At 41.9% G+C, this 26,999-nt stretch overlaps 1 protein-coding gene across 2 annotated transcripts in view; it reads right to left on the bottom strand.

Moving 5' to 3' along the window:
- UNC5C (unc-5 netrin receptor C) overlaps positions 1 to 26,999 on the bottom strand; it is a 244,628-nt gene that overhangs the window by 42,185 nt on the left and 175,444 nt on the right. For both annotated transcript variants that reach the window (XM_039710627.1, XM_039710626.1), the window contains exons 4-6: positions 14,150 to 14,253; positions 3,043 to 3,223; positions 846 to 1,013 (exon numbers count right to left, since the gene is read on the bottom strand). In XM_039710627.1, the coding sequence (XP_039566561.1) occupies positions 846 to 1,013; positions 3,043 to 3,223; positions 14,150 to 14,253 (453 nt within the window). The remainder of the gene's footprint in view (positions 1 to 845; positions 1,014 to 3,042; positions 3,224 to 14,149; positions 14,254 to 26,999) is intronic.

The following is a 26,999-nucleotide window of genomic DNA, read 5'->3' on the forward strand; positions in this document are numbered from 1 at the left end:
ACAGGAAGATAGTTCATGTTAAATGTGCTCTATTAAAAGAAATCTCTAGAGGTACCAATTTATTTCACATGAGCAGAACCAGGAATGTGTTTAGCACTTTTCAAAATCCTAAAAATTATTTTCAAAAGCATTAAAATGAACAGCTGAAGAACAATACATAAAATTGTTCCAGTGAGATAGCTGGATTATCAAACTTCACAAGTTGAAGATGGCCTTACTGCCATCGATTAGAGTGGGTCAGTAGTAGGAGAGCACTGGACAGTAGGACAGATGGCAGAATTTTATCACAAGAAGTCAGCAACTACATTGCACGTCCTGAAACAATTTTATATTTTTCAGAAGTTTACATTAAAATAACTTCCAAAAGTATGGGTACATGTCTCTTTCCAATAAAAATGCCTTTGTATTTGACGATTGTATATGTCAGGTAAACATCTGCCTCAAATTTAATATCCACATCCCAGATGCTTTACTTGCTGAGACAGCTGGACTGAACAGACACTGCAAATATATTTACATCACAGTTGCTTTCTATATTCAAATCCCAATTCTTTCCCAGAGCTTTCAACCTTTATCTCCTACATTTTTAAGCTCTGAATGCTCCCCAAATCTCCTGAATTGTAAGAGCTGAGACCACAGTGCAAGCAGTGTGCAAAAGAAGGGCTGGAACCTGTGCTGCTTGATATGATGTGCTCACTATTTTATCTACTTATGCCCTACAACTGAATGTTAATTCCCTGAGATGTTTGATCTATTAATAATGAAAACGAAGCTTTTTCAACTAATAGCGTTCTGCCGAAACGACTGATGACAGACAAAGTATCTCTGTGCTGCTCATACTGAACCTGGACACAGAGTGGTGCAAGCTATTTTCTGGACGCTCTGGCCCTCGCAGAAGGCGCCGCCGTTGAGCGGGGCAGGGTTGGTGCAGGTCCTCGTGCGCTTCTGGAAGCCTCTCCCGCAGCGGCTGTTACACACCGACCACTCTGTCCAGGTGGACCAGCCTCCATTCACTGCAAAGCAGGACAAAAAGAGCATGGTCACACAGGCAGCCCAGCCTGGGCAGCCCCAAGGCGCTTCTGGCTCTGTGTCATGCGGCCTCCAACAGTGGCCACAAGACACGGCACAAGAAACAGCACTGAACAGGCACAAACCCACGTCCCCAACACACCAACTGTACACCACAAGTCATTGTACAAGCTGAAGAAATGCTGACGCTGAATGAAAAACATCACTTGATGACTATTAGGGTTGGCAGGTGACCTGCCTTATCCTGAAATCCAACCTGACCCAGCCTTAAGTGCCTGGTGGAGTGTGTATGACCAAAATCCCTGCAGGTTCAGAGAGCTCTGGCAGCCAGAAGCCCGTGCTCTGAAAGCTGCACTGTTTTCCAGAGGGAGATAACCTGTGCTCCCACTCATGCTCAGATGCACCCATCACCTATGCATGCTGAGAGCCCCCCATGCTTTGATTAGATATTGAGAGTTCTCTTTTCCTTTCTTTCAAGCAGGTGACTTCAGGATGTCAGGACAACTTCACTCACCCCTCTGTGGACATAGCTGGTGCAGACCTAAATGTCCCAGCACTTCCCTAAGCTGTTCAGAATGAGCTAACACTAAATGCATTTCTTTCTGTTGGACTTTGGGAAGATATTTACCTCTGGGAAGATATTTATGCTGACTCTCCTTTTCATCCATCACAGTTTCTAGCATAGATGGAGGAATGAAGAAGGAGTTGTGCTCTTCTACATAATATTGTGATTGTCAGGTATGGGTAATAACATATTAACTGCTCAGATTCCCTAAACCCAAATGTTTGTGATATGACACAACCCTTAAGCAGCTCTGGCAGCAAAACCCATAAAAACGCCTGCTCCCTACACATGTCTGTTGAATACACTTTTGAAAAAAATTCTTTATATGTGTGAGGAAGGGTTATAGTACGCCTACATCTTTATGTTTCTGTATTCATCTCAGTTACAAAACATGGTGCTCTTGCATGGTCCATCCCTCAATACCAAAAGCGCTGCTAATCAACTCAATTCAGTCAGTTTTCTATAAAAACTGAAGTAAAAAGCCCTCATTGTAACTTCAGAGAAGCAACTGCTTACAATTAAATCTAACTGCTACCCTGAATATGAAATGAATATTAGGGATAATCATAGGGATTTTTTTCCTACTTGTCTATCCTATAATTAAGCTGATTGTAAGAAACACCAGTTCAGTCAGCTGGCACATAATCAGAGCAGGTTTTGTTCTGGTGGATGCCCCCACCTGGAATGCATTTGGGGAAGTAACTCTGCAGGGGCAAAGGCTTGGACTGGTGAGGCAGAGCTGCAGCACAACACAGGCTGGAAGAGACTCTAGGAGGGAATCCCATCTTTTCCCAGCCAAAGCATGGCCTGTCTCAGTCACATCAGGACTGTGGTTGCTGATACAGAATAATGCTATTATTCCCCTGATGTTTACTTTTAAGCTAGGCTATGTACCTACAAACTGCAGTCCCAGAATACTTTGCTTCTTTGCTCTTGGTGTCAGGGTCTGTTTTGGAAGTAGGCACGAAAAATAAGCTTATTTAAAGAGTTATAAGAAGATGGTAGATTCTGATGACCTCTGACACACTTACCAGTCACTGGAAGCACAAACTCTCTACCAGTTTCACTCTTATTTCAGAAAAGAGTCACTAAGAACACGAACTGTGCTGGTAATAAGCCATGCCTAGGACACTCCTGCTGGATGATGAGCCCTGGTGGCTCCTTGCTGTTTGCAGCCAGTGTGTGTTACAGCCTCTCTCCAATGAGGCTGCTTTTGTGCAGGGCTGTTCCTCCTTTAACACCATTGCCTGTCACCAATAAGACAAGTCATCAGACTCCTGAGGGATTTCAGCAGTGCCCCTGACTGCAGCCCCTGTGTGTGGCTGCAAGTCACCAGGCAGCCCAGCTTGGGCACTGACTGCAGCCAGAGCTGCACGAGGGCACTGTGCATCCTTCTCCTGCTCTGGGTGTGTGTCCATCCACCTGCAACAGTACAAGGCATCACCTACCATAGACTATCACCGTCGCTGTGGTGCTTTTTCTTTTGGCCACGATGTTTTTTGCAACACAGGTGTAATTGGCGGTGTCAGAAAGCCGGGCTTGCTTGATGATCAGGTTGTGATCAATGGTGATGTAGAAGTTTCGGTCTTCCACAGGATCAATCACCTCTTCATTCTTCAGCCACTCCACCTTGGGGTTTCAAAGGGCCAGAGGGGAGGCAGTGAGTCAGCAACAAGTCACACCAATATGGACAGACATAGTATCTGTGATTGCATTGCTCATCCCAGAAAATACTACAAGCCAAGGCATGTGACAAAGAACTCACCTGATGAACGTCACCAACTGAAACAAAACACCAGGGCAAGAAACCAGGAGAACATTCTTCACGTCTACCCTTTCCTTCCAGCGCCTTTCATCCCACCCACCCACTCAACAGCTATCTTGCCTTGCCTTGAAAACATCAATGCATTTTCAAAGGCTGCCAGGTACTGGGAAAGGCTGGTCTGTGCTTTCAGAGTCAGAAGCAAGGCAAAAAGAAAGGGTGATATCTTAGGAGCATATCTGCAAACAGAAAATTCTCCTACAACATCAGAAACCCTAAATCAGCACAGATCTCACCCATTGTTTCTCATGTCTTGCCTAATCAGGCAGTTAGTAATGCAGTAACCTTATAGGTACCTGACCTGTGTCTAAAACCATGAGACTCTATACTGGAGTGGGTAGCACTAACAAATAATATACCTCAATATTTTTAAGTACATTTGGACTCACATGCACATTGTCTGGCTTCAATGAGAATGAAACAAAATAGAGTCAGTTACCAAGGAAATAGGAAATCACAAGGACATCAGTGCTTATTTTTCCTCTTTATTTGTGTAAGCTATATTTTACTTTAATAAAGCATGATTTCCTTGGTTGCACAGAAAAATATTTTTAATATGAGGTTTTTAATCTAGACAATATTCTCTTTATTACCTTCCTTAGAAAACACCCTGTTATATCCCAGCTGACTGCTGTGAGCCACTCTAATATAATTTGGCTGCAAATCTAGCAGCTCATTTTCAGTTGAACTGCGTGTGCTGAAGGACAGGACTGGGGCCCTGGATGGATCAAAGCTGGGCCTTCATGTCACTGGATCACTTCAGCCTGTGCCCAGGATTTAATTAAAGGAAGAAAAACATAACTACAAACAACCCACTGGACTCGTGAGGTGCTAGCTGCCAAGTCCTTCTCTCAGAAGCTCCACTTTTCTAAAGACATTTGAGGAACTACCCAAGCATTGACATACCCCAAAAGCCACCCGAGACAGCTGTACAGACTGCTGCAAACCATGGTGAGAGAAAACAATTATTTCTCCTGATGTTCAACACAGAGGGCTCAATTCACCCTCAGACAAAGCCAGTCAATGCTGCAAGAGCAATGCTGGCAGATGTGGGCTTGGGTTATAGGTGCCCACCACCCACTTCCCACCTTTCACCCTGCTTAAGCAGCTCCAGCTCCAGTTTGGGTGGATGCACTTCAGGTATGAGCTGCTTCCAAAGATTTACACCTTTAGTGAATGTAGAGTCACTGCTCCAAAGAAGGCTTGATTTAAACCCCTCTCTTTCACAGCACATCACTGTGGGATGTGGCAGTCTCAATGCTGTCAATACTGCGGAGCTGAAAGACAGTGGTGCAACAAGGGCTGTGGAAATGGATACGTGTGTCTGCAAGGAACAGGGGAGGAAGAAATAGACATAAAACTTTGGAGGCTGTATTTCTGTCACTATCACAATCATGTTGCACTGTGGAAGATACAAGCTCTTAGTCAATAATCTGTTTTTCCTTGACAGAATGACTAAACTTGTTTTTTTCCGCCTTTCTTGAATCCTAATAGGTTTCAGGTGTAATCAAGACAGACAGATTCCTGTTCAGTCAATGGCAATATTTAGCTCCTTCCTCACCTGCAGGCCAAGTCGGCATGAATTCTAGACTGAAAAACAAGCCAGAAGCTTATCTCCATCAGTGGTATGCTGCTATTTAACTCCTGCCTCTCACAAACCCCACATATTTCTTTGGTTTTAATGTCACTGTTTATTTCTGGGTTGGTTAGGCCAGGGCTGTAAAAGATGCTACACACACTGCCAGAGCTGTGTACATCCCACTTCAAATCTCCCTGTACTCTTCCTCTGCTTTGCATACTGAGGACACCAGGACGCCAGTAAGGACAGGACTACAGCCTACATGGTCTAAGGTTCAGTTTAAAATATTTCTGGTATGCCCATCCAAGAATATACTCTAGCAGCCTTTGGCACCCTCAAGGCTCGATGCCCAAGCACATGGGTTTTTTTTTTTCCACTACTCTGCAACATTTTCTCTCTCTGCAAAAACACACATACATATTCAATCTGGGTCTCAAATGAGTAGACAAAATTAAAGCTGTAAGCATTGAATTCCCTATCATCCCTGCAAAACCACCAAAGATAATATGAAAAGAGAAGTTGCCAATACAAAAAAAAAAAAAAGATCCCAAAACAAAGCAGCTCTGTATAATTCAGTATATTGCTTCTGGCTCTCTACCAAATCTCTTAGGAAAAAGATCCTTTTTCACCTAATGTCTCACAGAATTTACTAACAGTAAAAGTTTGAAGAACGACAGGATGTCTTTTTTTTCTGCCAGTACATCAGTACTGCGTGTGCATATCTAAATGACATCTCTTTTACAAGGTATCTCTCAAATCTATCTAATTTAGTCTTCTGGCATCCAGGTTTTATGGGGTCTGTTAATGTTGCAAACTCTAACGTCAAATCTGAAGGAAGGAACTGATGGATGATTTGACAAGCAGTGGGAGTCTCCTTTCAGACATATTTTAGCCATCAGTAGAGCAAGAGAAGAAAAAAAAGAACACCCAAAAAAAAATAAAAAAAAAATAAAAAAGTGGTTTCTTCCTCAGTCCTTGTAGAAATTGGGAATAATTAAACACACTACAATATGTGAGACTGTTGTTAGTACTTATTTTCAATTACTGTTGGACCTATTTTCTGTGGTGCAGGTGACTTCAATAGTCAGTGCCTCCAAACCTCAGATTATTTTTTTTGAGGTAACCAAGAGTAAGTGGGAGTAGGGTTGTTCTGTCACGTAAGTAGGAAGAGATCAGGTGTCAAATACAGAAGAGAAGCAAGCAGAATGAGACAGTTGGATTTATGAGTGACAAGTATGCAAACTGTTATCACAGAAGTTAAAAGCAACGATCTCTTTTGATGCCATGTCATTCCCCAAGGTGCAGCCCCCTTGCTGAAATAGGCTGTTAATCAACTCACTGCAGAAACTTATCCTGAATTTAATTCTGCAGCCTGAATAATAGTACTGGCAGCTAAGACACTGCACACTTATGTGCCAGAGACCTCTAGACCTGCAGGCAAGTGGACAGAGGACCAGCAGGGTATAAATGGGCTCTTCAAAGTGCACAAAATCCTGACTTCAAGGACATACCAAATCAAATCCTCATTCCTCAATTTTTCATCTCTCTTGAGATGTTCTAGAGTAGATGTTTGCTTTTGCCTAAATATTAAGGATGCATATTTACTGGGTATAATCAGAACAATTCCTGAACATGCATCTAGCTCTACGTATTCAATTAAATCAGGACATCCCTCCAGCTGTTATTGATAAATGTACTGATGGTCATGCATATATGTAAAAAAAGCATGGGATCATTTTTTCCTTATCATAACAGCAATCATTTAATTGGCAAAAATTATGCCATGAAGGATGGGGTAAGTATACCCTCTGGGGTTGACAGCTATGGAAAATTACAGCTACAACAACATACATGTGTTTTTTAGCACATACTAAAGCCCTGGAACAAGCTAGACACAAAATCCTTTTTCTTCTTGCTTCTTTTCTACACAAGAAGGTATTTTTGTTATATGTTTGCAAACTAAGCGGCAAGAGAAGGCTGCTCAGTTGAAGTGTGAGAGTGGTGAATAAAAACCTGACCAACAGAATCTGCAGATGCTGAGAAGCTGGAGCACACCTGGAGCCAGCAACCTTTTGGTCAGAGTACCTTAACACTCTGGATGCAGCTTGCAGTTCCATGAGGCACACGGCTCCTGCCAGTTGCACTGGAGCTGCACATCCAGGGCTGCTAATGGGCTGGCAAGTGAGCCTGCAGGAAATGGAGCTGTCCCTGGGTCAGCAGGGGAAGGCACAATCCAAGGTGTCCCTAATTTAGAACAACATGCCTTGTAGTGTCTTTTCTGTCATCCTGCTCCCTGGTGAGAGACAGATGTGTTGTCTCTAATCATTCACTGATTGGTATCGGGAGATACATTAACATAATTGGCACATTTGTTCTAATTAACAGAAGGAACCTGCCACATGCCACCCAACATGAAAAGCAAGACCATCAGCAAGAGCAGAAAACTGCAATAACACCTCAGCTCTACCTGGGAGATGCTGCCAGACCTGTGCTGCCTCAGGGTGTTTACAGCAGTAGCACACACAGAGACTAAGACTTGCAAAGCCAGGCCAGGCTTCTGTGCAGACTAAATGAACACAGGGAACATAAATCACACAAGCGATTACACACGCAGGAAAACCTATTACAGAAGCTAATTGCTGATACAAATTTAGCCATACCAAGTTACCAGCATTCCTAGGCACTTAAATCTCTTGGCACACTTGCATATGCGTGACTGTTTTAGAAACTGGTAGAGCAGAAACACATCTGCTCTGAAAGAAACCCAAGAATGGAAAAGGAATATGATCTCATCTAGGTGCTGCCCTCTGATCATAAGAGTTGCTCCCTACACATCTGGCAATATCAAGAGCTAAGTCGGCAGGGTCTGAGTTCTGGGTCCCTGTTGCTCATTGCCTTCTCTGCACCAACCTGCCCCAGGGCCACCTTCAGAGCAAGGAGCACCTGCCGAAAACAGCAAGCCTTTTACCCTCCAGACACAGGCAAAGCCCGCCAGTGCTATTTTCCACAAGAAACAAGATGCAAACATCTGGGAGCAGGAAGAGACTTGCCTTGATGAAAGGCAATTTGTAATTTTGGAAGGCGAGAACATTGCACCCATGTCTTCCCCATGCCTGGTTGACACAGCAGGATTGCTTTCCATCTGGTCCCCCATCCACGCTGGATTGTGGCTGCTGTTCTCTGCAGCTGTGCCAACTGGTCCCAGTGGCACAGCTTGCCTTGCAGCAGTCCCTGCTGAGCTGGCATCACCTCCAACAGCCACAGGGAAATCTCAGCTCCCTGGCTCCACCTGGATTGTAACACACACACACACACACACTCCAGTAAAAAGGCATTTGTGAAACAAACTGACTAATTACAAATTTGGACACAGTACAAGATGTCAAAGTGAGAAAACTTTAGTAGTTTTCATATGAGCCAGCAACAATTTTAGGTACCTTGAGACTCAAGTGTTTCTTTGAAGAATGTTATTTGATTTTGGATCTGGCTTTGTCCCAGCAACTGACTGTTGAAGAGGATGCTATCCTCTATCTACTATTTACTGGAAAGATATTTCATACACATTTAAAATTGAAAATAAAAGGAAAAAGAGGTGATCTCCAAAGCAACTGAAATTACAGCTCTGAGAGACTGCAAAACATACTGAGAATGAGACAGCAAATACAAAGCACGATGGTGTTCTGTTGAGTTGTTCTTATTGTACTTCTGCTGCCAATATGGAGAATTGTTGTTCCTGCTGTGGAAACACTTCCTTAATTACACATATATCCAGCTTTCTGCTTGCACGGTGTATGTACAGATGCTGGATGTCTCCAGCTCCATTACGCCTTTGCTTTATGCACAGCTGGGAAGTTGAGCCTCAGAATAAACTTCTGAGGTGGACTGGTAGCAGCAGATAGAGAGCTTTACTCCACAGAGTCTCAAATTCAACCACAGATCATGGCATTATTAAATGAAAACCACAGTGCCTGCTATGTGGCCATCAGAAGCTGCTGAGCTTCTTTTCCCACCTAAAAGTGCAGATTGAACTGGAGGCCCACAGCTCACATGTTGACTGGCACTTTTGGCACCTTGTGGGCATATGGACAGATAGGTTGTGTTAGCCAAGCCAGAATCCCAGAGCTGTCTTTGCCACAGAAAGCCAGCTGTAGAGAAGAGGATAAGCTAGCAAGGTTCATGTCAGTGCTCTTGTAGAAAATCTCACATTGTAATATTTAATGGAGGAATGAGAAGTCTGACTGTTCTCCAGTCCCACAGATCATCTCTGCCTGAACTGAATCATAGAGCAACGGGATTTACTTTGGAGCACGCTCTGCCCTCACTTACCTCAGTGGAACTGGACTCGAAAGGAAAAGTACGGGGTAGTTCCGTAGAAAAGTCAGGTCTCCAAAAGAGCAGTTCTGCTAGAAAACCTGTGCTCCTTGGCATGGGTTTCTGCACTGTGGAAATGAACTGGTAGGAAATGTAAAAACAAGGCTATCTAATAATCTAGTGGTCAGAGTACTTCCCAAGAAAGCACAAATCCAAACGCAAACCTGTCCTTCAAGCAGGAGGTTGTAACCTATGTCTCACACTTCGGAAGAGTGACTCAACCACCCACCAGTAGACTGGGGGGTAAAACGCATGTTAAAGAGAGACAGAAATGTAGGGGATCAGGTGCTGACAATTGCAGAGTGCTTTATCCTGTACTTTTGGAGGACAGGCCTGCATGGCCAGACCTTACCCAATGGCTCTCCAAAGCGAAGGATGAGCAGTCCTCGTGAATTTTGGGCTGTGCTCTTTCTTTACACAAACCTGCCTCTCCCTGCCCACTCTTCCTCTCACTGACAACCAAAGGCAGTTCTGCTGTATGTCACAAGGAACTGCAAAGGACTGCAAAAGTGTCACTTTTCAGCAATTAGCATTTTTGGCCACAAACTCTTCTACTTGTCTCTCCTGGTCCTCACTTTCCTGCAGTGAATATAAAACACTCTCTCAGTGACACACACCTGCATGGAAATGCACACACATGAACTCCCAATTAAGGGATAACTGCTGCAAAACATAAGAGGCTCTCAGGAAACAACACAAACAGCATTCATATTAATAATCATTTAGATAGAGCTGCCTATTTGTAGAAGTCCCTAGCTTCCACCAGCCTTTGCCTGGGCAAGAGCAGCTGAATAAAGTTTGTGTCACAGTCATCTTGACTCGACAAAACACTCTCTTCTGCCTCTTGACTCAGTGATCCTTTCCCCCTTGCTCTAGTTCCTAATTAAAGCTATGAATGTGGATAAATATCACATACAGTTTTAAACCCAACTGGGTCACCAAACTGTACACTACACCCTGTTCTGCAATTAAATTACTCTGTGAAACACCTCAATTAAAATTAAAGAAGCAATTACCCCCCCGTTAAAGGCTCCACAAATCACACATTTCAATGCAAAAGTTCATCTGGCAGCTTATGGCATATTAACCAATCTTACATCTCATTTGTGTTTTGATCTATAACCTACCCAAATGAGATAATTTGATGTGACTCAGTGTCTCTAACTATATTTTATCATGTGCAATATGATGCTGATGTCTTTCAAAGAACAAGTTAAATGAGCTAAGGGGTTAATTGCTAACAACTCAGCCATTACTGTTCGAGCATCACAGAATGGGATCCTTCCTGCCTTCTCAGGTTAGGTTTAGAAAATCACACAGAGAGCAGAGTGGAACTGAAATGGATGTTTCTGTTCATGCTGGGGAGCTGCTTCTGTCTGATTTCCACTGAGCGTGAGGCTGGCGGGTCAGACTGCTGATTGCACCACCTCGCCCTCCTTCTCGTCATTGGGGGAAAGCAGAAGGCAGAGAAGTATAGAGCTAGGGCAGGGTGCTGTTTGTTTTTATGTCTACTCATTTGTTTTCTCTTTTTGTCACAGCAGGAACACGTGAGCTTGCCCCTTCCCCCCCTCAGCTAGATGCGAAAATCTCAGTGTAACAGCACCTGTGCTGGTCCTTCTGCTGCTTGCCTGGGCCATGCATTGGCACAGCCCAAACATTTACCTGGGTGGTTCAGAACCTGTAGGTTTGTTCAGATTGATATTGGCTATAAACCTGGGAGTGGGGAGGGATGCCATGGTGCAGCTGACACCCACGCTGGTCAGGGCTGGTGGGCAGGGGTGCATGATGGCAGAGAAGCTGATATTTCTGTTACCTCTGTTTATATCTCTGTTTTTCCGGAGACCATGGAAACCCTTGCTTCCTTACGTTGTCCCAAGTGAACAAGGAGATGTACTTTGATTTGACCTCAGGCCCTGAGGCTGGTGTATTTTAACACATCTGTTTGTATTTGGATTTTGACTTTTTCTTTTTTTTTTCACAGTGCCCATGACCTGAGCTCACTTTAATGCTTGTCATGTATTAGTGGATCTGAGGGACTGGTAAGTGTTACTTTAAAAGCTTTGCCTGTCCGTCTCTGTCTTTGTCCTTCTCGCCCTCTGGAGAAGCTGTATGTTGCTGTGTGGTTCAGCTTTTCAGTATTCCTAAGATCTGCTCTTACATTGATCCATAAGAGCTTGACACAGTTAATTGCAATTAAATATGCTGGGAATGATAAGCCTGAATTCCCCAGATACTGAAAAGAGGACAGAATTTATCCCTAAGAATGCTTCTTCTCACCACTTTGAAATACCAGGAAAAAAAGGAAAAACAAAACACCCAACAGAGAATGAAGCGGGAGAATGGAATCAAAGAGAAAAAGCAAGCAAAAGATGTTGGGACTCTGGACTCCAGCACTGCAACACATTACACCAAAGGTGTATTTTGTACAGTCTACAGTGTAAGCTTCTCTTCATCTGTTTTGGTGTTAAATACAGTGGCTCCTTCAGAAACCAGTAAGTAAGAAAAAAAAATCTTAAACAAAACACAGTTTCCAGAGTGTGAAGAATCTAAAGCACATGCTCACCAAAGTATTTGGAAATGCTGCTCACAGCTGCAGCATATGCATTACCCTACTCTATTTGGAGTCAAAGCAGTTTTTCAAAAAGATGGAAAACAGCCTCAGTCTGCTGCCTGCCTTCTCCCAAGTCCTTCTTATAGTCACCTGTACCATCATATCAGAAACTTCTCCAAACAAATAAATGAAGTCTTAAACAAAGAACTCATTCATCTTTAAATTAAAATAATCATGTAATCCTTCAACCCACCAAGTTATCTTTCATCTCTCTTTTTTTTTTTTTTCTGAAATTTATCTTACTAGCTTCAGCAAGTGGCTGTAATAAAGTGTCACATTAAGGTATTCATATTCATTAGTGCTCAGGTCTTTGTTCTTTTAATAGTGTTGGAAAGAATCTACAAAGAGGCTCTATTAGGCAGCTGTCCAATCTGGGTGTTTGATCTCTTTCTGACTTCAAAAGTCAGAAGAGGAAAAAAACCCACACTGAGAATGGTTCTTTTGAATGTCAGATAGGGAGTATAAGATTTCTGAGCCTGCCAAGTGTTAATTGGTGTCTGCCCTGACCATGGTACAAATAAGATTCAGAGTCACTCAATGCACCGTCATGAAGAGCTATTGACAGAGCGAGCAGGATACTGGAAGGCAGGAAAAAGCACAACTGTTATGGCAGCAGCTCACAGAGGATTTTTTCAGAGATCACTTTCCACAAATCATGTTAAATTATGCAGTTTGGGTCTCAGCCACGCGACTGGGTATAACAGACCTTTCTGAGGGAACAATCGGCCTGGCTGCTGAAATGCCAGAGCTCCTTGTAACACCGCATAAAACCGAACCTCCCTGCCAGAATTAATCTCTGTTTCTAGCAAAGGTAATGAAGTACCCCAGTACTACCCTGCACTGCCTGAACAACACATCCCAGTGCAAAAACTCCTGTCATGGTACAACAAGAAGTTGATTTGATGCAAAGAAACATCAGAAAGGAAAATAAAAACCTGCTGCTAAGTTCCTGACGAAACCCAACTGATTAATATTACAGTTGTCAGCAAGCTGGCTCGGCAGACCTAAACACTCTTTAGAGTTTGGGAGATCTTAATGGGGAAAGAAAACAGCCTACAGAACAAGAAAGTGGGGAAAATCTTCTGTGCTAATTATTCTTTCTGATGTTTGTGGACATGTTTCTGCAATTCTGATTAAATCTAAACTTGGGTTAGATGGGGAGGTAACATTTTAAGCTTCATCTCCTGAGAAATCAGCCATGAGCTCTGAGTGACAACCACTTTGCTACTTAGCCATGACAGTCTGACTTATCCTAATGCAAATTGGCAACAGTTTCTTCTGTGCCTGGTAGAGGAAAACCAAAGAGAATTCAGATAGGGGAATTACCGTCATTAGCAATCAATTTTTCTCATAACAGCCACAGTGGATTTAGGATTTCAGAGGCTTCCCTGTGACTCAGGGGCCTCCCCTTCCATGAGATGTGAGTCTGAAACTGGAGGCACTGCTACGCTTAGGGAAGCTGCTGCTCACTGCTGTTGTCAGGCACAGATTCTGCTGAAGGGCAGGCTGGCTCCTGCAGAGGGAGAATAGGCTACCCACTCTGGGTTTGCTTAAAAGCCAGTAGGAAAATCAGCTAAGGCCCTGAAGATGGCTTATTAGGCAAATACATCCTCTACTTTCCCAAACCTCATGCTGCTTTACCTGGGAACCTGTATTATATCACATCCTCTCGTGCCAAGTTGGCAGAGTGGTGTATACACGTGTGGAATATTGTCTGGCAAACTAAAAATTAAAACTTGTTTGAAAGGTGCCCCTCAGAATAAGCAATCATACACATGTGTGGAATATAGTCTGGCAAACTAAAAATTAAAACTTGTTTGAAAGGTGCCCCTCAGAATAAGCAATTATTTTTTTTCCTTTAAAAGCAGAATGAAAGACAACAGGCTGGTATTAATATGTTCCCCAGCTATGTGTCCTCTGGATGCCAGATACAGTTGTGATTTTTCAAATGGAAGAAAAAACTGAAACCAAACCACCTGCAGCTCTGCCCAGCAGGGCGCCACAACCCAAAGCCATTAATCAGGTCCCAATCAATCTTGCCTATGAGCAGCAGTCAGTCAGCTTTCCATTAGCACCCATCCATCACGCCCTGCTGTAAGTCACTGCACCATTAGCCACCCATCAGAATTTACTCAGGATGCCCCAGTGCCAGACACTGCTGCTGTTGCTCACCTCAGCTACTGGGATGCCTTCAGGGGGACGGCACTGGAGCAGGACCTCTTGCTCCAGGGACACTTCTTTCCCTAAGGGCTCCTGCTCAAAAGTTTTCCGGAGATCTGAGAAGGGAGAAGAAAATAAAATCATTAACATTATTATCAGCTGCTCATTTACATTATATTTGATTGCCACATTGGATAAATGCAAGAGACAAAGAAAACAGCAGTTCTGCTCCCTGTAAAATAAAGCATTAAAATATGTCTGGGTCATGTTTTCACTTCTTTCCAACATTAAGCAAAGATTTTATAGTGGACTTAATACTTATATTGTGGTACAGCATGTGAACCCATTGAGCAACAAAGGCTTCCTGTGGAAGGTCATGTCCAGACACAGAACAAAAAGTGAAACAAGTCCCTTCTTCAGATAATTTTTGTTTGATAAACTATACCAGTAAAGTACTAAAGAAAGTTATGGAAAATTAAATAAATCTATAAAACTACAGTATATAAACTGAGTTGCCTTAAACTCATAGATGAAAATGCTCATGCTGTGATTTAATGTACTTTTAGCTCATAAGCATTAACTTTACAGCTTTAGCTAATTTGTCTACACCGTATCATTATCCCTGTAGCACTAAGTTATTATTATTAATAATAATGTAGTAATAATAATGATAATAATAAAAAGTCACTTCAAGGAATTGAACCATGTTTGGAACCCTCCATAGCACCACAGAAATATGGGAGACTGACAGGGTATTGAATGCACCTCCAAAGATCAAACCAGTTCATTGTACTGGACAGCTGCAAATTCTGGCTTTTTTTATATTCTTTAGTAATGTCTGCACTGATGGTAAAATGGACCTGAGAAGTTTCCTCCTTATCACTATTCCCATGTTTCTGCCATGGACTGCCACCCTCTCCTCTGTGCCAGGGAGGATGTGCCTTTGGAGAGCTGAGCTGCAGCCCCAGTAGCTACTGGGGATATTTCTGCCTGCTGCCAGTTCCTTCTGCAGATAGATGTGAAACCATGCTCAAAGTCACATCAAAGATCTGGCCTGACTTCAAAAACTTTACAACTCAGTTATTTTTGTTTTACTTCTTGTTCTGAAGTCAAACCATCTCCGTACATCAGCTCACTGTGAGGTTGCACAAATACTTGTATCGTATTGGCAACAAGACACAGTCAAATGGGAACTATTTAAAACAAGATATTTTATATTTTGAAGCCATAACCTATGACTGGGCTGCAAAACAGATCACTGAATTGAACTAGTTTACAAATGCAAAGGGTTATCTTTTCCTAGATTACCCCCAAGACCTGATTTAAGAGTTGACCCACAAGGAACTGCATCAGTGCTACCAAAAGGCAAAACCTGGGGCTGGCAAATGCAGAGACAGAAAGGGAGATGGGGTGGCTGCCACCAAAATCAGCTCCTCTGATGCCCTGAAACTTTAAATGGCATGAGACCTCTATCTCTTATCCTATATTGGGAAAACATGACTGTTCAACTACCTGGAATTCAGTATCAGTTCAATGGTACCATGAAAAAGCTCTGTCATAGCTGGAGATGCTAATTTTAATTGATATAGTGGCAAACTTCTGACATCCAAGCATTTCCCCAGTGAAACTGAGTCATCTCAGTCCTTCCTCTTCACCACAGGCATGAGAGAAGCAGCCCCACACTTCACTGGTTTCCCGCCAGCAGCATTCTTGCTCCCTCTGGCACGCAGGGCAGGGATACTGAGAGCCCCTCTGATGGGACAAGATTTGTGGCCACAGTTTAGGGCACCAAAAGATAAGCTTTGGTACACCCTACTGCAGCAATGTAAGAAATTGCTGCCTCCAGCTCTCTGCTTGGTTGGGATTACCTTCTGTCAAAAGGAAGCTCATGCCAGTGTCACAGCTACCTCACTACAAACCCCACTACTCCAACCTCAGCTGTTGCTGAAGGGGGCTTTACCCTACAACACTGGATAACTTAGGGCAAAGAGGAGGAGCAAAAATCTGGACATGAACGTTTCTTAAGATGACATGCCAAGTTTCGCCAGGCTGTGCCTGTCAGCATCCCTTTCACATTGGAGTTATTCCAAGCCAGGGAGGCTCGTTCATGGGACAGAAACCACAGCAAGTCTCTGACATCTCTACAGAGTTCCCAATGCATTGCCAGCACCAGCACCTTCATCCCACCCTCTCTGACAGGCCACCCAGTGGACATTTGGGTTCTGTGGCTCCATTTGAGCAAATCTGAAACCCTCCAGGTGCCCATGGGTGGGAGTCATTCCAAGGACAAAATGCTGAGTTTTGGCTTGCTGCAGTTCTGCACATTAAACATGGAAATGAGCAGCTCATGAAATGAGCTGGTAGGTTTCTTGGGAAGTTACATTCTTCTTTGGGCCCAGGCTCCTCACCCATCCTGTGGGCTTGACAGGTATCCTGAGCACACATAATGTCAGGATAATGCAGTTTGCTTTGAATTAGCAAACAGCTGGGGCTATATTGCTAGCAGTACCCATAAGATCACATTATTGCTTGGTCCACAGATATCTTCAGAAGAAAAGGATTATCTCTACATCAGGTACACCTTAGTGCATTTAGCAGGTACACACATGTGCATAATGCAATTATTGTGCTCTAACCTCATGGTTGAGGGAAAATGAGAAAGTTACTGTAATAGTAATAGAAGCATATAAGCACAGTGTTAAATAGCATATTAATAATAGATTTCAGGTGTTCAGGCTGAAGACAGAGGGAGATTAGATAATAATCTGAATATTTTTCTTGACATGTTGATTTACTGTCCTACCTAACTTCCTGAAATATTTAACAGAGCTCTAGTTTTACATTGCCTCACTTGCACAATAATCACCTCTCCCATAAAGCACTTGCCTTTAGAAAAATCCCAAAGTTTTAGTGCATGCAAAAGTAAATAGCATTAATCTAGAAATGTGTAATAACAGTAAAAAAATCCCCCTTTAATATCTTTGCCACCAACAGCTAGAATTGCTGGGTATGAACAGCCCCTTTTCCCTGAGAACAGTTGCAGTGGTGCTGCTGCAAGTGAGATGAACTCTCTGGGACCCCTGCTCTCCTGGCTGCCCCATCCACAGCACCTTGGGAGGATGCTCTAATGGCACTGTTGGGTTCAAGCATTTCAATGATCCACAAACTAAAAATACACTGAGTAGAGCCCCACAGCACCTTGCTGTGGGAGGATGCTCTAATGGCACTGTTGAGTTCAAGCATTTCAATGATCCACAAACTAAAAATACACTGAGTAGAGCCTTTGACATAATAGGCAGTAATGTTCTCAAAGGAGCCATTAGACACTATTGAGTAAATGATACTAATTTGGGAGGGGTGAAGGTACATAATTGTGTATTTACAAGACTAGGAGCTCCTATATCCTGTTGGCTTCCTCCCACGTGTTCACAGCTTTATTCCACCACCTCCCACAGCAGCCACGTCACCTACAAATGGCCCTGGATGGCAACAGTGCAGGGCACTTATGGTTAGTTGACCTAACCAAGCATAAGGTTGGCTGGTTGTGACACACACGAGATGGGTTTTTAACTGATGATGAAGCAAAGGGCCTGGACAAACATCTTCCTCATCTGCTGTAACTATCATGAAACACCTTGCTTGGACAGCACTGGGTTTTGAAATGACTGCTTTTTCTCTATAGCCCTTGCTATGATTTCTGTGGGTAACAATGACACCCTCCTAATTCTCCAATCTTCAGCTTCCTTTGCCATTTAACAATTATAGTCATCATACTGTCAGCTGGGAGTGGGTGAGCTTGCTAATGTACTGAGGGACTTTGGATCTTTCCCAAGCAGAGTATTTTCAATAACACTTTTCAATTTCTCAAAGTGTCATGTAAGTTACAATTGCTTGTGAGTGGGGACAGAAGGGATTCATTTTCCCAGAGAATGGTAAGAGACTAATAAAATACATCCCAAAGAAGCTTTAACAATCTTCAAAAAATATACTTGGAAAAGCAAATCAATAAAACATTTGATCCATTCTGGATCAGGACCTCTCTGTCGAGAGGCAGTGTGCACTGTTAAAGTCTCATGTGGGCAGCAGCCCTGTTACTGAGATGCTGAGAAAGCACCTTCCCTACCCTTACCTTCCATAGGAGGGACAAGAGAGAAAGGCAGCTGGACTTTCTTTCCATTATTAGTTTGGTAATGTAGAATAACCCTATATTGCTGGTGTTAGCAATACCCTTCCTCCCCTTCTGCAGGTAATATTCCCCATAACGCAGTGAGCCAGAGTGGACAGTGGTGCTGAAGGGCCCATCCTGTCCTTCACCACCTCTCTGACTAGAGGGATGTCACTGCCAGGCTCAGGTAACAGCCTGCACTCCCATCAGCTGTTTTACCCCACCTCTACCTTCCCTTCAAGGATGTGTTCATAACAGAAACCAAAGGCAGCAATTAAAATTCTGGTCTGCCACCTTGAGCCAGACTATTTTCCTTACTAAGGCACAGCCCTAGTAAATTCAGATGGGGCTCTTGTGGCATATATTGCAGCACGTTTACAGCATACTTATAGTGAGACTTCCCTCCAAGACTCCTGAAACACTCTGCACAACCCTCTCTGGTAAGGACATAAGGCTGCATAAGAGCTGCATGGAAACCAGAGAATTTTCATAAGCATAAAACTGAAATAAAGTAATGGAAAATCAGACTCTCAGTGTACACCATGTTGTTAACTTTCCTTCTGAATTTCTATGCTTTTTGGACAAAGGGGCATTAGATCTAATTTTTGATGCACTGCTAAATGACTTCATTATATGTTTAACACATTTTTATCTTACAAAACATTCAGAAGTTGCATTTTTTCCTGCAAAAGGTAATAGATTATACACAGGAAGTAATTTCCCCTTCCTTTTCTACCTGTCAGCTTCTAAGAAAGAACGAAGAACAACCCTATTATTTTTTTTAATCAAATGTATTTTATCTCTTTGTTGTTCTGGGTTTTTACTGTGATGTGTGGGTGGGTAAAACTATAAGGATATCTTTTATCATTTCTGAGAAATGTGATAAGAGGCAGACCAGGCGCTTCAATGTGGTGCTAATGCAAGGGTGACTAATGAATGAGCATGAAAAACGGACACTTGTCAGCCAGGAATTAGATGCAAACCAGACAAACAGAACAAGGCAGCATTACTGTCAGGGAAAGATAGATTTCTGCCCTTGGTAGACCTTTTAAACTCTCTTCTTCTAGTAACTCCAACATCAACTTTCCTCCTGTTTACTGAATAGGATCTGAACAAACAATCTAAAATATGAGCAAGATTTAAGAGCACAAAAAGAAAAAAAGACGCTTTTTTTTTTCTATACAACTGTTATATTAAATATGGCCATTGAGAGAAATATGTTCGATGTGTGCTTTAAGAGAAACAAAGGTTTAAGAATGTGAAAAAAGTATGCATTTCCATACAGAAGATAGGTTGCTTTATATAGGTAAGTATATACAGACATCCATATAAAACCAAACACATCAAAAGCAAAAAATACAATAAAAATTCAAAAGCAAAAATTACAATAAAAACACTAGAGAAAAAGTGAATATGGCTTGGTAAAATTTTAGCTGTTATTAGAAGGCCAATATGTGATATGTAACCAAGATGTCAAGTCTACCTTTTACCCCTGAGAATGTTCTAAAGAGGCGAGGCTCAATTCTATTTTAATTTTACCTGGCCTAATAAGAACAGGCAAACAGAAAAATAATTGTGGGAAAAGACTGGTAAAATGCCACTGATGTTCTATAAAGTAAAAGAGAATTCACATGCTTGTGAAAACACATCTCATGGCATTTATTCCAAAACTTGGATGACTGATTCTTAGTTCCAGAAACATGACTAATAATATTGTAAAACTGGTCTCTTCTTCTTCCATCACTCTCCACAATGTGGACAGAGTTGAGAGACACCTTTTTGCTACCAAAAAAACCCCCTATTAAATACTGAATTGCAAATCTAAATGTAAGGAACCCTGACCTCTCAGGCATAGTTCGGCCTTGCTTTAATGTTCACAGCTGAGTCTGTGACCTTTGCAAGGGGATCAATCGCACTGGTGGGTAAGCAATGGAAAGGTTAGTTATAAAAACCTCTTCTTTTTCCATTTTGTTCTTGTGTGGTTCCAGCTATGTTATTAATTAGATCAAACCAGATTTCCAGTGAGACAATCACAGGAGTGTCATCAGTCTGTAACCCAGGGGATCCCTCTGCAACCTCTATCAATGGCTTTTCTAAGCGTGGTGTCTTGCCCTGCAGAGTCCCCTGCTGTACCAGCTGCACGCTGGGCGTTGATCAAAGCCTCCTGCCCTCCTCCAGAGCACTGCTGCTCATGGAATGGGATTGCAGCTGGACAGGGCAGTGCTCTCAGCTGGCCCACGCTTTAGCAGCTGGAGCTGAAGACTGAGGAAATAAGTCAACACCTCAGAACTCTGTCTTAATCCTCAATACACAACTCTGTGCTACTCTTTCCTTTTCTGCAGGGGCTGTTTCACTTCTGGCCAGTCCTAAAGACAAATGTTGCAGCACCACGAGGCTGACACGGCCACCTTCTCAATCTGAAGAGGCAAATCACGAATGGTGGAACTTCCACCTTTCCTAAAATGCCTGACAGCCTGTGGCTTAAACTGGGCTTGTCTGTAGCCCTCAGGTGGCCCACATAGCCAGGAAGCAGCATGAGCTTCCATGGTCAAACTGCTGAGGGGAACTGCAGCAGCTTCCTGGAACTGCACACCTTGTTTTGGGGATGCAGGCTGCTCTATCTACTGACCTGAGCTACACAATGAGGCAAGGAACACCCTTTGCTTGCCAGCCTACAATTTGCAAGACACTCTGCATGAGCTCAGGACCTTCTCTCCTCTTTTATTTCCTTTGTATTTTCAGCCTGAACAAATGGGAGGTGCAGACTGACCAGTCCTCACTCTGTCAGTGGCATCTGCAGCCACCTGGGGATAACACTATACCCCAATGATTCTAGAGACTCACTACTTACAGATCTGCAAGAAAACCATTTCTTTCCCCTTCTCTCTTTAGCTCCAAGCTAATTCAGACAGGTGCTCGTAAGACTAAACAGTCTTTTGCAACCCAGCTTTCTTGTGGGCTATGCTTATAATGAAAAATGACCCACTCAGCACTTTTGGTATTGAAACAGCTGTAAAAAATACAAGTAAACAAACTTTGTCAAGAATTCACTGAGCAGATGGGTTCCCAGGTATAAGTTGATCACACTGTTCTCTTCTATTTTTACTTGATAGATCAATATTTTGTTGTGAGCTTAACCTGAAAACCAACTTATAAACTTACTTCTATTTATTTTATTTGGTGATTGAAGATGAACTCCTAAGTTTTTGTTTTTCAAATAAATCTAAATATAATGTTCAAATGACGTAACCTCAACAGGTGACTTTTTACATGACAGGTGTGCTAAAGCTACTAAAGACAGGCATTAGAAACATCAGGTGTACATTACAATTGAATTTACAAGACACTGAAACACTAAAACTGAAAACTCTTTGTGTAAGTGGTGTTTTGTTGTTGCTCTTCTGATGCACTAACATAACTCACACAGCTATCTGGTGACTACTAAAATACAAGCAAAAATTTATTAGCTTCCTGGCTGGATCTATCAAAACTAAGGCCCTAATCAGACTGTACTGAAAGATGATAATTTATTAGGCATGACAGTGTAGGTAGGATATTCTCAAAGCTCCTACAGAGGGATTAAATTAATGTTAATTCAGGAGTTTCCTTTTGTTTTTGAAGCAATACAAACATCAGGTCCACCATAATTTATAGAGTCTTGGCTCTTCCATACAGTGCAACTTAATTTTCTATTCATTACTGTTGCAACCGCATTCTTAAATTTGGGAGTGGTCACTCCTGTTAACTTGGGAAGTGGTACAGAAACGTGTTTTTCAGGAGCACAAGCAGAGAGGTAGGTAGGACTGAATATGCTAAATGCACAGTTAACCTCTCTGCTGCCCTTTCTGTAATCTGCTGCTCTTCAGTAATCTCAGCTCAAGAGCACATGCCTCAGTCATCCCTTTATTAACTCCAAGCAGCGGATATTGATTAGTAGCAACTTAAATGGCACACAAGGAAGGAAGGAATTAAGGTCCTATCTCTGCTAACTCTCACACACACTTGCCAAAGTACACAAACCACATTTTAATGTTCTTTTTTAATACTGGATATCCTGGATGTACCTTCCCATTAACATTTTCAGTTGTTGACCTTCCTATCTCCCTTCTGCTTATCTCAACATCCACCCAACCTTGCTCCTATTACAAAGGGCTCTAATGCTTTGGCTGCAGAACATGTCTTCACAGCTCTGCTTGGATCAGGTATGAGATGAGAGGGAAGAAAGGCACTGCAGCCGTGTGCCATGGAGCACAGGCCCCAGCACTACAAGGTGAGATAAACAAGTATCAGTAAAGCATATGTGATTGTTTTTCATATCTGCTCCTTTTCATAACTGCAAACCCCTTGTAAGCGGAGATAAACCATCAGATGAACCAATCTAATTTTCTGTACCACATTTATCTTATCAGTATACAGGATCTGACATGCATATATTAACTGCATGCCTTTGAAAAAAATGTCTGGGAGAATAAAGGCTTTCAGATAAGTACGTGGGAAACTAATACAAAATTATAAAAAGAGATTAACAAGCACAGTTCCTTACTACATCAAGGCTTTTAAAAATATTTTCTCTTGTCTTTTTTTTTTTAAATTCTGATTTTAAGATAATGAATAAAGGAAAAGAATAAACTATTCACATTCATTACACAAAAAAAATCAGGAAATAGAAATTACAAGAAAAGCTTCTATTTTCTCATAGATGTGCAACAATTCCAAAACCTGGGAGCAGATTTAGGGCTTGAATTTTTACTATATTTTCTCAAGGAGAGCATGGGTTAACATCATGAAGTCAGTGAAGCTACAGCAACACCAAAGTGGTACAAATGAAAAGTGAGTTTGCTCTATGCACAGGGGCTCAAAGCAATTTGTCTTAGCCACCCCTTTATTATCTGATCTAAAAATTAGGTCAAATCTTGCAGCTATTGTTTAGTCTTTATCAGATATATGTTCCAGTGGGTTTAACTCTACTTTTGGTTACACAGGCTCAGATCTCATTCATTGTTTTAACAGGAATTTTGCCCTGCTAGGTTTTATCTGCTCAATGACAGCAGCTGTGTTACAGAAAATTCACATTAAAACTTTATATTCAGTTGCATTTTTCACAGCTGAAGGTAAAGCTGCCCAAAATCCCCTCTTTCTCCCTCCCTCCACAACAGGAAAATTTTTTAATTGAGCAGGAAAACTGTATCAAAACATATTAGTGACTTCTAAGGCTCCTCATAGGATTTGCCTAGACTAAACCAGCAATGTGCGAATAAACAGGAAATGTGTTTTAGCACTTTCCTAGGCAAATATCTCAGAAAATTTATTGTATCTTTCCAGCTCCACCAATATACATACATTAGGTGACACTACTTTGTTGGTTTCTGATATATCTAAAATGGCAAATGAATCCCAACAAATCTGCTGGTTCAAGAGGATGAAATGCTCAGCTCTGCTCTCATGGGGAGACCAATGCCCCAAGACAATGAATTCCGTGAAACTGGAAAGACATGCCTTTGCAGAAACATCCTGCACAGGAGGGAGTAATTTCCCAGAACACACATGACCCAGGAGTGCAACAGTGATTTTCTGTTAAATGCCCTGAACACTTAAGGGAGCTGGAATGTTGTCTTTAAACTCAGGCTCTTTTCCTGTCTGTATTGCCAGCATGGGCAACCTTTGAACACCAGCAGCATCTTTAGTCCATATTTATAGATCATTCCTTTCCTGAATAACTAGAGCTCTTGGTCAAAGCAATGTTGCAATTGATTTTCACAGAGAACTTTCATTGACCAGGTTGCTATGTACTTTCTGACACATGCCTGACCCTGTATTAAACAAACACAAGCTGCTTTTCCAGGATGCACATTTTTCACACTTTCAAATTACTTTTCAGTTAATTCTATTACACGCTCAGTGAGCAGTGATGCTGGGTGCTATTTTTCTGTTCGTTTTAATGGAGTACAGCTCCAGCCCTTGAGAGGACACAATAATTCCAGAACAGGGCATAAGGGGGAAAAAACAAAGCAGATAAGGATAAAAGTAGAAGGAAATTAACAGGGAGAGGGAGAAAAAGAGAGAGAGGAGAGGGAGATGGGGGCAGGGTGAGAGAGAGAAAGAGGAGAGAAGCTTTTCCTAATGTGCTAGATATGGCTAGATATGCTACAATTGTACCTGTCAAGATAAAATCACCAGGTTCAGGTATTAAGATAAATAATTTCACTTAAGTAGTTTACATGCTCCATTGGCCCCTCACCTTTCCCAAAGGTGTCAGTGCTCACTCTTGTGCCAATTAAAAGGGAAGACTGCACTGGTGACAAATAAGCAGCTATAGCTACAGACTGATGTGGAGAGATGGACTCTTCTGTCTCTCTTAAGATTTGGACATCCTTGATTTCCTGGATTAATAAATACTGCATAGAACCTACATTTTATCCCAGCCTCATGGCACACTCTGTAACCATCAGAATACTTAACCAGCTGTGTTGAAACTTTATCATGACACAACTTTTAATTTATTTTTTTTTTTATTGCCAGTGCAGATTCAGTCCTAAGAAGTAAAAGTTATGAATACAGATGAGTGTTGGTGCAAGAGAGTTTAAAATATTTTGGTCTTGCAGACCAAATTATGTCAGAAAGAAAGGCATATTCCCCACATCATCTTCCTGAGTTCCCAAAAAGTAGGTCAGAGTTACCTGACAAATTTATAGAAATCTGTGCATGGAAAATTTTGCACAGAATGTGCTTTTTATTGCTGGTTTAAAACTTACAGATTGAAGGACTCATACTTCAACCCTTAATCCCAAGGACTCTAAGTGACTTGCCTGTGTCACAGCTGTCCAAGAACACCAAATTCAGGGACAAGAGGTTAAAAAAACTTCAGTAAAATACAAAGCTACATTTGAGTTACAGGCGTCTAAAATTCCCCGGTGTTTATTTAATTAGACTTTTCTGGGGGGGAAAAAAAGGCCACTGAGACTTTGGAAAAATCACTGAACTGATTGTTCTCCTCTTTCCAAAATATAGTAAGAAAAATAAGCAAACTCTGTATTATGAGCACCTTCAACAGAAATGTGAACACCTGGGAAGAAATGTCAGTTGATATAAAATAACTTGCATTGACACATAATGATTATGTGTCATATAGGAATTAGGTGCACAGGTATGCCAGGACACAAAAGTTACTTAAATATCAGGTAAAACACACTTAAGTATATATAAAATACTTCCAAGCTGTGTTGATTTAATGGTCATCTGTCAGGGGCTACCAGACATGAGAATCTACTGAATGAGTTAACTGCAGAGTCATAATCTAAAAAACCTGTTCAAACATTGCTAAGCCTCTCTGAAGTGCTCACTGCTCAGAAGAAAGAACAAATTGAAACCACTCTCTTTTGTTTCATTACAAAAAAGGAAAATCCTCAAAGTTTTGAAAAGCTTCCTGCAACGCGAAAGCAATATGCACACGTGTAATGGCATTTCTGCTTTTGCAGGAAGACTGTCTTGTACAATAATCTTAATTCCTCTTAGCCCTGGGGAAATTCTTCTCTGAGGGCAGGCCTATACTTAAAAGTAGAGGTCCATATTTCCTATTTTACTTGGACTAAAGGCATTCAAAAATGGGTATTTAAATAGCACCTCTGAGATTGGTATCTGGATGTTTATACAGAAGGTACCTCCTCTTTGAGGATTTAACCAAGTAGTAGTTTCCCAAGAACAGAAGGAGAATCAAGCCCTTAATGGAGAGATATAATGACAGAGAGTCCTTCCTCTAATGTGTCTGTAAAAAAGGTTTATTTGGCTGGAAGACTTCTCTTATCCTATTATAAATTGTTAGGCACAGTGCAGGAAATATAAGTATGCCGCAAATCCAACTTCCAATGACCTTTTCTCACAAAATGTGTTTTTGCTGAGTGAAAGCAGTGGAAGAAAGGCAATTCTAGATGATATATTTTGTTCCTATTATACAGACCAGTATTTCATCATGTGAAAGAGAAATGGGAGTCCCCAGTGTGATTACTCTATTACAAAGAAAAGCACCTCTTTGAAAATTAATGAACATTAAATATTTGTACAGTCAAATGAAGATCTGTTTTCAGGGAACTGGTTGCCCTGTGTTCTTGGGGTCTAAGCTGGGAATGGTTCCAAATAAATACTGAGGCTAGTAGCCATGAATAATAATGATGAAATACTAGGGTTCAGATGACCACTTTCAAACTCATATTACAAATCTGGTCACATGATATGCTAAACACACACTTTTTTCTTTGCTAAGAAACAGCAGCTCTATTATCTGACTGCAGTGATACATATTTTCAGCTTTACAGAAAAGAGCCTGGGTGTTCTGGTGGACGCCCAGCTGACAATAAGTGAGAAATGTAGCAAATGTTAGCAAATAAGACTAATGATGTCCTGGGCTGTGTTAGGAAAAAAGTATTGACAACAGGTGAGAGAGCTGATCCTGTCCCTTAATTCAGCCCTTGTGAGGTCACATATGGAGTGTGGGGACCAGTTCTGGGCTCCCCAGTACAAGAGACACATGGACATACTGGAGGCAGTCCAGCAAAGGGCCTCAAAGATGACAGCAGCATCTCTCCTACAAGAAAAAGCCAAGAGAGCTGGGGTTGTTCACCTGGAGAGGAGAAAGCTCAGAGGGATCCCATCCACCAGATGGGAGAGGGCAACAAAGATACAGCCAGGCTCTTTTGAGTGGAG

This window comes from Passer montanus, unplaced genomic scaffold (genome assembly GCF_014805655.1).
Source record: "Passer montanus isolate IOZ18808 unplaced genomic scaffold, ASM1480565v1 scaffold23, whole genome shotgun sequence".
Classification (NCBI taxonomy): domain Eukaryota; kingdom Metazoa; phylum Chordata; class Aves; order Passeriformes; family Passeridae; genus Passer; species Passer montanus.